General features: G+C 55.5%; 1 protein-coding gene and 1 non-coding gene across 3 annotated transcripts; one reads left to right on the top strand and one right to left on the bottom strand.

The window, feature by feature from the left end:
- Positions 1-154: 154 nt before the first annotated feature.
- Positions 155-9,863, bottom strand: ATG4D (autophagy related 4D cysteine peptidase). 2 transcript variants are annotated; one of them, XM_032169657.2, is made up of 10 exons: positions 9,439-9,863; positions 8,877-8,960; positions 8,613-8,786; positions 6,661-6,937; positions 6,523-6,587; positions 4,774-4,904; positions 1,618-1,696; positions 1,472-1,548; positions 1,268-1,387; positions 155-684 (listed from the first exon to the last, which is right to left on the bottom strand). In XM_032169657.2, exons 1-10 carry the CDS (start codon positions 9,671-9,673, stop codon positions 502-504), a joined length of 1,425 nt encoding a protein of 474 aa, XP_032025548.1. In that variant the 5' UTR covers positions 9,674-9,863; the 3' UTR covers positions 155-501. The 2 variants fall into 2 exon arrangements, with proteins under 2 accessions (XP_032025548.1, XP_032025551.1); XM_032169660.2 differs by having other exon boundaries at positions 8,877-9,034; positions 9,439-9,587.
- LOC116479761 (U7 small nuclear RNA) lies at positions 2,276-2,337 on the top strand. Its single transcript, XR_004251074.1, has one exon. It is a non-coding gene; the product is annotated as a U7 small nuclear RNA (small nuclear RNA).
- Positions 9,864-10,121: the final 258 nt, after the last annotated feature.

The following is a 10,121-nucleotide window of genomic DNA, read 5'->3' as shown; positions in this document are numbered from 1 at the left end:
AAGTTAAAAAAACGTGTAGCTATGGGTAAGGAAGTCGTCCCATTTTATGGATGTGGAAACTGAGGCTGACTTAAACTTCCCGTGACTTGGAACTCTCACCTCAACACACCTCCCAGACCCCACAGCCCCTCAGAACGCTGCACCCAGTCACAGCCACGATCAAGTCACACAGCTTTATTGGCCCCCAGCAGCCACAGTTCCCCCAAGGGGGCTTTGGGACAGGGAGGGCCCGGGCGTCCAGTGCAAACTACAGTACGTGAGTCAGGCCCTGAGGGGGGTGCCCGGGGTCCTCCCTCCCTCCCCTGCCAGGAGGGCCCCACTGGTGGGAGACAGGTGCATGGGCTCTGTCCCTGGCTGAATGGCCCCAGACTGGTTGCAGCTGGGCTTGAGGGACTGAGAACAGGAAGTACCATAATCACTGCCAGAGCTCAAGATCCCACACCCGACATGACATAAATAAAAAAATAAATAGTGTTGCATCTTTCCCCTCATCCCCTCCCTTTATAAAAACACAAAGTCCTCAGAGCTGGGGCGTTTGGCCCTGAGGAGCCGCCCTGTGCGAGGGAGCCGGAGTGTGGGCTGGGAGAGCTGGGAGCAGAGGTCGTCCAGGCTGTGGTCCTGAGCATGGCCCTCGGCCAGGGTGAACATGGGGTACCGCTCCGTGGCTGAGGAGGAGCTGAGGACCTGGCGGGAGGAGGGGGACAGGCTCAGCCACAAACAGTGCCAAGCCATACTCCTTAGCCCAGGTTTATTTAGCAGGTGCTTCTCAGGACCACCTCTCCAGGACAGAGTGGCCAATCAGCACCTTCCATCCCCTGGCCACAGTGATTGGCTCAGCCATAAGCATGTGACCCAGCTCAGCCAAAGACTGACAGTCCTGGGATTTTTGCTGCAAAACCCGCGTTTCCTTTCCAGTGACCAGAAGGTGGGTGCCCAGAAGGGCTGGTGGCCATCTCTTGCCCCCATAAGGGTAGAGCCCTGGTCGGACAGCAGGGCCAAGAGACAGGGAGGGTTCCCACCACTTGAGCCCCTGGATACAGCTGCCTCCAAGGGATGATGCCCTCAACTCGCAGGACGGCCTTGACCTAACAGTTGGCTTTGGTGTTCCCACCTTTTCAGAGGTGGACGTTTTTCACATTTCCCAGGTTAGGACCCCTAGCCTGGAAGCAGCACCCCAGGTCTGCTGGACTCGAGGCCTCTGTTCCTCTTTCACCCCCAGCCCTGTCCAACCGCCCCCCTCACCCCATCCAGCTTTCCTCTTGCTCACCCTGGTCAGCTCTGAGCAGAGTGTCTCAAACTCCTTCCTGTCTCCAGCATAGAAGCCCACAGTACAGCTTGGGTCCATCTTGGCGAAGGCCATCTTGCGGGGCGAGGTGCAGTGGAAGGACTGGGGCAGACAGATGAGGGAGGCTCAGAGGCCCCGGCTGCCCACCTGCCACAGCCCCAACCACACACTGGGGTTCCCACTCACCTCCAGGGGGAAGTTGGCCTGGCTGACATCCACAGTGGGCTGGCAGTAGTGAGGGTCCAGGTACAGCAGGAAGTCATCTGCAGGGGGTGCAGGTGTGAGTGGGGGTGCGGTGGGGGTTGGGGGGAGTGAGAGGGGGTTGGGCTTACCTTGGTAGCCAATGAAGTACAGTGAGTGTCGCGGTTTCCCACCCATGATGCCCAGGCACAGCTGGCAGCGCAGGAGCTCCTGCAGGGAAGAGGGTAGGCAGGTGTTGTCAGGCAGCCACTCAACAAACGCTTAGCAAACGCCTCCTCTGTGAGAACCCAGCCTCTGGAGGGCAGCAGTGATCAAGACCACAAAACCCTTGCCCTCAGGAGCTGACATCCTAGTGTGAGAGACTAACAAGGAAGATATGATTACGTTTTTTTTTTTTTTTTTTTTGAGACAGAGTCTCACTCTGTCACCCAGCCTGGAGTGCAGTAGCACGATCTTGGCTCGCCGCAACCTCCGCCTCCTAAGTTCAAGCAGTTCTCCTGCCTCAGCCTCCTGAGTAGCTGGGATTACAGGCACCCGCCACCACACCCAGCTAATTTTTGTATTTTTAGTAAAAACGAGGTTTCACCATATTAGCCAGGATGGTCTGGAACTCCTCCTAACCTCAGGTGATCCGCCCGCCTCGGCCTCCCAAAGTACTGGGATTACAGGCTTGGGCCATTTATACCATGCCCAGCCAATTACATGATTTATCTCATGTGTTAGAGGTGATAACTATATGGAAAAGAATAAAAAAGGGAAGGGAGCCTTGTGATTTTAAGTAAGGAGGTCAAACATTACAGTTCTTTTAGAATTTGTCTCATAGGTTTTCTGGTTCTCACTGGAAAACCACCCCCATGCAAAAAAAATATTTTAAAACAGGAGCCAAGCAGTGGCTCATGTCTGTAATCTCAGTACTTTGAGAGGCCGAAGTAGGAGGATCACTTGAGCCCAGGAGTTCAAGACCAGCCTGGGCAACATGGTGTGACCCTGTCTCTACAAAAAAAAAAAAAAAAAAAAGAGCTGAGTGTGGTGGTACGTGCACCTGTAGTCCCAGCTACTGAGGAGCTGAGGTGAGAGGATCACTTGAGCCCAGGAGGTCAAGGCTGCAGTGAGGTGAGACCACACCACTGCACTCCAGCCTGGGTAACAGAGACTCTGAGTCAATCAATCAATCAATCATAAATAAATAAATAAGAGAGTCAGGATAGGCCCTATTGAGAGATGATGGAAAGAGCTGAAGGATTTCTTTTGATGGTGAGTATTAGTAAAATAAACGAACAAATATTTAAATAACTAATAAGAAATACAAAAGGAGCCAGGCGCGGTGGCTCACACCTGTAATCCCAGCACTTTGGGAGGCCAAGGCAGGAGGATCACGAGGTCAGGAGATCGAGAGCATCCTGGTTAACACAGTGAAACCCTATCTCTACTAAAAATACAAAAAGTAGCCAGGAGTGGTGGCGGGCGCCTGTAGTCCCAGCTACTCAGGAAGCTGAGGCAGGAGAATGGTGTGAACCTGGGAGGTGGAGCCTGCAGTGAGCCTAGATCGCGCCACTGCATTCCAGCCTGAGTGACAGAGCACGACTCCGTCTCAAAAAAAATAAATAAGTAAAATACAAAAGGAGCCACATGCATCACGGCTGAAAGAGTGCTCCAAGCAGCAGGGGCAGCAAGTGCAAAGGCCCTGAGGCAGGAGTGTCTGAAATAGGTGGGGAGGCCCCTGTGGCTGGAGCAGAGTGTGGGAGGAGGATATGAGGTCAAGGCAGGGGATGACCTCAAGAAGGTGGGGACAAATAGTGCCAGGCTCTGTGGGCCACTGGGAAAACTGGCTTTTATTCGGATGCAAATACATAGGGGACTTTCCAGCCTCAGGGTCTCTTTGCCTGGAGCACTTCTCCTCTGGCTCCTCATTTGCCTGGTGGCTGCAGAGGGGCTTTTCTAGGCTCTGCTGCTACCCTCATCTGCCCTTCATTGGGTTACTGTTTTTTTAAATTTGTGTAGAGTTTGGGTGCAGTGGCTTATGCCTGTAATCCCAATGCTTTGGGAGACCGAGGTGGGTGGATCACCTGAGGTCGGGAGTTCGAGACCAGCCTGGCCAACATGGGGAAACCCCATCTCTGCTAAAAATAGAAAAATTAGCCAGGCATGGTGGCACGCACCTGTAATCCCAGCTACTTGGGAGGCTGAGGCAGGAGATTTGCTTGAACCTGGGAAGCGGAGGTTGCAGTGAGCCAAGATGGTGCCACTGCACTCCAGCATGGGCAAGAGAGCGAGACTCTATTTTCAAAAAAAAATTGTGGGGTTGGGGGTCTCACTATGTTGCCCAGACTGGTCTCAAACGATCCTCCTGCCTCGGCCTCCCAAAGTGCTGGGATTACAAGCATGAGCCACTGTGCCTGGCTTCATTCCAAGCAGTGATGCCACTGTGGTTACAGAGCCACTGCTGAGCATCCTCCCATCAGAACGTCTGCTCCCAGCGGGCACACTCAGAATTCCTGCCTGTTCTGTTCCCCTCTGAATCCCCAGCAGTCGGGACAGTGGGGAGCACAGATAGCAGGTGCTCCACACTATAAAAAAAGAAGGGATGGGCCGGGCGCAGTGGCTCACGCCTCTAATCCCAGCACTTTGGGAGGCTAAGGCGGGTGGATCACCTGAGGTCAGGAGTTCGAGACCAGCGTGGCAAAACCCTGTCTCTACTAAAAATGCAAAAGTTAGCCGGGCGTGGTGGCACATGCCTGTAGTCCCAGCTACCTGGGAGACTGAGACAGGAGAATTGCTTAAACTTGGGAGGCGGAGGTTGCAATGAGCCAAGATTGTGCCACTGCACTCCAGCCTGGGCAAAAGAGCAAGACTCTGTCTCAAAAAAAAAAAAAAAAAAAGGGATGGCCGGTGCAGTGGCTCATATCTGTAATCCCAGCACTTTGGAAGGACGAGGAGGGCAGATGACCTGAGGTCAGGAGTTCAAGATCAGCCTGACCAAAATGGTGAAACCCTGTCTCTACTAAAAGTACAAAATTAGGTGGGCGTGGTGGCGCATGTCTGTAATCCTAACTACTTGGGAGGCGGAGGCAAGAGAATCGCCTGTACCCAGGAGGTGGAGGTTGCAGTGAGCTGAGATCACGTTATTGCATTCCAGCCTGGGCAACAAGAGCGAAACTCTGTCTCGAAAAAAAAAAAAAAAAAAAAAAAAGAAGGGATGAGGGCTGCATAAACAGCAGCCCTAACCCAAACTAAACAAGTCTGGAGGGCTCCCAGGTGGAAGCGTCCTAGAATTTGGCTGAACCTACCTTCACGCAGGGCACATACACGGGGTTGAGAGTCTCGCCACCCAGTCGCACGGGCACCAGGATGACCACAGACTTCCACTCGGCTGTGGGGTCTGGCCTGGCCACCAGGCGTGCCACATCCGCCTTGTACACTGGAGGGACGGGACGGTAGCAGGTCACCTTCTTGCCACCCTTCAAGCCCCAGCGTGGCCCTCTAACCCCAGGGGCTCAACCTCAACCCTGCAATTTCTCAGTGGGCAACACTGTCATCACTAACCAAAATCATTGTTGTAGTGCCCCCCAAACACCCTCCGAAAATCCCAGGACCTCCAGGCAGATGTGGACATCCCCATTTTACAGAGTGGGCAACTGAGGCCCTGGGATGTAGACCAAAAGTATATACAGCAGGGAGAGGTAGACACTGTTCTCTCAAGCTCCTCCCCAGCCCCATGCCTGACAGGTCCTCAGTGACTCCATGCTCGGTTTGCCAATACAGAAACTGGAGCACTGGGCACTCGGCCCCTAAACCAAACATCCTGGTGTGTCCCTCCTCCTCCAGTCCCGTTTACTTGGGCCCATTCTCCTGCCCCCTGCCTTGCAGCTACGTAAGCCCATTTCGTGCTCCTAGAGAAGTAGATTAGACCCATTTTGGAGATACGGTTCTCTGAAAATCGAATCTTGTCCCAAACACCTACAATTTTGCATAAAAAATTTATAGAGGTGGCTGGGCATGGTGGCTCACGCTTGTAATCCCAGAGCTTTGGGAGGCCGAGGGAGGCGGATCACGAGGTCAGGAGATCGAGACCATCTTGGCTAACACAGTGAAACCCCGTCTCTACTAAAAATACAAAAAAAAATTAGCTGGGCATGGTGGCATGCGCCTGTAGTCCCAGCTACTTGGGAGGCTGAGGCAGGAGAATCACTTGAATCCAGGAGGCGGAGGTTGCAGTGAGCCAAGATTGTGCCACTGCACTCCAGCCTGGGTGATAGAATGAGACTCTGTCTCAAAAAAAAATTTACCAGGGCTGGGCACAGTGGCTCAAGTTTGTAATTCCAGCACTTTGGGAGGCCGAGGTGGGTGGATCACCTGAGGTTGGGAGTTCAAGACTGGCCTTGTCAACATGGTGAAACCCCGTCTCTACTAAAAACAGAAAAATTAGCCCGGTATGGTGGGTACATGCCTGTAATCCCAGCTACTCGGGAGGCTGAGGCAGGAGAATCGCTTGAACCCGGGAGGCGGAGGTTGCAGTGAGCCGAGATCATGCGACTGCACTCAAGCCTGGGTGACGGAGTGACCTGACCTCAGGTGATCCACCTGCCTTGGCCTCCCAAAGTGCTGCGATTACAGGCGTGAGCCACTGCGCCTGGCCTCTTTCTTTTTTTTTTTAATTTTACAACAGGATCCTACTCTGTCGCCCAGGCTGGAGTGCAATGGTATAATCACAGCTCATTGTAACCTCGAACTCCCGGGCTCAAGCATCCTCCCACCTCAGCCTCCTGAGTAGCTGGGACTACAGTATGTGCCACCACACCTGGCCTTATGTCTCTATTCTATCACTCAAGGAGAAGCCCGCCCGTGAAGCTTCTTGTTCCAGAGGGAGAGACGGAGAAGAGGGACTATCTCCCACCGCACGGGCCTTGCATCCTTCCCCAGTGTCCCTCTGCCCCAGAACTTGTTCCAGTCTCTGAAGAAGATGCACTCTAAGAATCAAGTGAGGCAGAGTCTGGCTTAGGGTGGGACCCCCATGATCTTGGCTCCCAGTCCCTTACCTGTGCAGTCCTGAGAAACGTACACCACCAGGCGGGTGACCTCGGAGCAGCTCTCCACGGCTTTCCTGGGGGCAGGAGGGAAGGCCTGAGTGCCTGCAGGTACCCAGCAACTCCCGTGATCCCTGCAGCGGCCCTCACCTGAGGATGTGTGCCACCAGCGATGGCCCATACCAGTCACCTGCCTTCTTGCCTGAGCTCTGCCCAAGCTCCACCAGCCGGTGTAGGCCAAAGGGGGCCCGGGGGTGGTCGGCGAACCAGGACACAATCTGCCGGTGCCGGCGTTCCTGCTCCAGCTCAGGGGCACCCTGGGCCCAGCGTGGGGGCATCCAGCGGGCAGGCCCATGGTACCGGCTGGGAGAGGCTGACCCTGACAGCTCAGGGGGGCCCAGGCCCGTGCCCTCGGCCCATGTCCAGTCTGGTGGAATGGAGCACATAGTCAAACAGTGCTAGTGTGTGCGGGGGCAGAGGTCCCATCTACACATGCACCGCACACAACGCGAATGCTCCTGAACCCCGTAATTCAACAGAATTTACATATTCCTGAAACTTATACTTATCCTTATTATTTACTTTTTGTTACTTAAAGACAGGATCTCAGCCGGACGCGGGGGCTCACGCCTGTAATCCCAGCACTTTGGGAGGCCAAGGCAGGCGGATCACTTGAGGCCAGGAGTTTGAGACCAGCCTGGCCAACATGGTGAAACCCCCTCTCTAATTAAAAAAAATATACAAAAAGTAGCCAAGCATGGTGGCGAGCACCTGTAATCCCAGCTACTCAGGAGGCTGAGGCAGGAGAATCGCTTGAACCTGGGAGGCAGAGGTTGCAGTGAGCCAAGATCTCTCCACTGCACTTCAGCCAGGATGATGGAGGAAGATTCAGTCTCAAAAAAAAAAAAAAATAACAAATAAAATGAATAAATAAAGACAGGATCTCACTGTCATCGAGACTGGAGTGCAGTGGCACAATCACGGCTCACTACAGCCTCTAAATCCTGAGCTCAACAGATTCTCCTGCCTCAGCCTCCTGAGTAGTTGGGATCACAGGCACATGCCACCACACTCAGCTAATTTTTAAAATTTTTTTGTAGAGACAGGAGGCTTGTCATGTGGCCTAGGCTGGTGTCGAACGCCTGTGCTCAAGCGATCCTACTGCCTCAGCCTCCTAATGTGCTGGGATTACAGGCATGAGCCACCACACTTGACCTGTTATTGTTGGAGTCTCATTCTGTCACTCAGGTTGGAGTGCAGTGGCAGGATCATAGTTCACTGCAGCCTTGAACACCTGGGCACAAGCAATCCTCCCACCTCAGCCTCCCAGGTAGCTGGGATTACAAGCATGCACCACAGTGCCCGGCCAAAACTCTTTTTTGTTTGAGACTGAGTCTCGCTCTGCTGCCCAGGCTGGAGTGCAGTGGCATGGATCTCGGCTCACTGCAACCTCCGCCTCCCTGGTTCAAGCAATTCTCTGCTTTAGCTTCCCAAATTACAGGTGCCCGACACCACACCCAGCTAATTTTTGTATTTTTAGTAGAAATGGGGTTTTACCATCTTGGCCACTGACCTCATGATCCACCAGCCTCAGCCTCCCAAAGTGCTGGGATTACAGGCATGAGCCACCGTGCCCGGTGAAACTTTTTTTGTTTTGTTTTGACACAGAGTCTCCCTCTGTTGCCCAGGCTGGAGTGCAGTGGCGCGATCTTGGCTCGCTGCAACCTCTGCCTTCTGGGTTCAAGCGATTCTCCCACCTTAGCCTCTGGAGTAGCTGGGATTACAGGCGTGTGCCACCACAACCAGCTAATTTTTGTATTTTCAGTAGAGATGGGGTTTCATCATATTGGCCAGGCTGGTCTTGAACTCCTGACCTCAAGGGATCCATCCGCCTCAGCCTCCCAAAGTGCTAGGATTACAGGCATGAGCCACCGTTTCCAACCCCGGCTGAAACTCTTACAAACAACTCTCATCTCTCCAAAATGTACTTGACACACAATTCTAACGTGACTTTGAACTCTTAGTTTGCAAGTAATTCTAATACTGCTGATATGGCGGTTGACCCTGTACTCCTAGTGCACCCCTTCCCCCCCATGGCTCACCTCTGGGCAGGAAATGCAGCAGCAGGCCCTGTGCCAGCATCATCTGGCCACTGCGTAACATGCACCCCCAGCCACAGTCCGAGGTCAGGCAGCCCCCAGGAAGGGGCGGGAAGTCCCGGCGGTATGTGAGCCACAGGCGGGACACAAAGTCCCGCTGGAAACGCTGTATGTCACCTACAAGAGCGAGTCTGTCAGCTGCCACCAGGGACACTCGGGCGGGCGTGGAGCGGCCTCCCCCAACCCTGGTCCCAACCACCAGCTCACCCTCGCCCTCGAAACGGTAGCGGCGGCCACAGAGGTGGATGCTGGAGATCTTGCTAAAGCTGGTCCGGCTTTTAACCACCCAACCTGGGGAGACGTAGGGGCAGCGCCCAGCGAGATGAAGCACTTGCATGACAGCAACAGCGCTTCCATTCCCCCATCTGTGAAATGGGCACGATCCTAGTTCCTATCTCCGGGATGGCTCTGGGGATTCCGTGCAATAGCCCTCTAAGTCGGAGGTGGGGCCCCCAGTGACAGCCACAGGAGTGTCCACCATCAATTCAGGATGAAGGAAGGCAGTTCTGATTATTGTACCCATTTTACACAGAGGGGCAAAAATGGAGGAGCCAGGAAGCAAAGGATCTTGCCCAAGGTCACACAACGGAATGGGCGGAGCTTGAAAACACTGTCTATTGGACCTGCCACAGGTCCACCCTGGGCCGGGCAGGGAGGGGGCCCACAGGTGACTCAGGACGGGAACAAGGGTGGGATAACTGGCAGGACCGGGGTCTGGTTTTCCTCAACGGCCCCTGACACCCCCACGATCTCCGGGCCCCCTCCTCACCGTACTTGACGTTGTTCCAGGCTGTCAGGAACTTGGTCTTGAACTTGTCCACTTCGTCCGGCTCACTCCGGCCAGCCCCGGGAGAGCCAAGAGCGGGGCCGCTGGCTCCGGAGGGCCCCAGGCCGTTGGGGTCTGGGCCTCGGGGACCCCGCGGCCTGCGGGCCTCGGGCCGGCGGCGCGCGTCCTCCGGGCTGCTGCTCCGGTACTGCGCGGCGGCCGGCGACACTGAGTTCATGGACGCGCCGGGAGGGCAGACCGAGGGCCCGGGTAGGGGGCTGCGGCCGCTGCCCCCCAAGAGCGACCCGCAGCCGGTTCACGGGGCCCGGGGAAGGCGCTACTCGGCCCCCGTCCCCAGGGTCCCGGGCCCGGCAACAGCCGCCGCCGCTGCTGCCGCCGTAGCCATCGCCATCTTAGCGGGCCAGGACCCCGGATGACGGTGGGCATGACCAAGCCAGACGCCCCGCCCCTCCCCGCCCCCTCCCTGCCCCGCCCCGCCCTCTCCCCGCCCCAGCCGCCTTTCCTGCCCCGATCCGGGTCGCCAGGCGGGGACCTCAAACCCCGACGCCTCCTCGCGGCTTCCCCACGCCCTCCTTATCACACCGCCAGGAGCGCGACAGCCCCTTCAGGCCCTTATCGGAGGCAGCAGAGCTGGGGAACCCCCGCCCCTCGCCCCTCCGGTAGTC

Source organism: Hylobates moloch, unplaced genomic scaffold, assembly GCF_009828535.3.
Source record: "Hylobates moloch isolate HMO894 unplaced genomic scaffold, HMol_V3 SCAFFOLD_12, whole genome shotgun sequence".
Taxonomy (NCBI): Eukaryota; Metazoa; Chordata; class Mammalia; order Primates; family Hylobatidae; genus Hylobates; species Hylobates moloch.
The sequence above is the reverse complement of the archived record's forward strand: the minus strand, read 5'-3'. Positions and strand labels throughout refer to the sequence as shown.

Bases quoted from the DNA above. Each gene is read 5' to 3' on its own strand.
- ATG4D (XM_032169657.2), bottom strand. From the start codon at position 9,673: ATGAACTCAGTGTCGCCGGCCGCCGCGCAGTACCGGAGCAGCAGCCCG. The intron at 1,697-4,773 runs GTAGGTTCAGCC...TCTTCCCTGCAG, and splicing joins TGTATGTGCCCTGCGTGAAG to GAGCTCCTGCGCTGCCAGCT. The intron at 1,549-1,617 runs GTAAGCCCAACC...CACCCCCTGCAG, and splicing joins GTACTTCATTGGCTACCAAG to ATGACTTCCTGCTGTACCTG.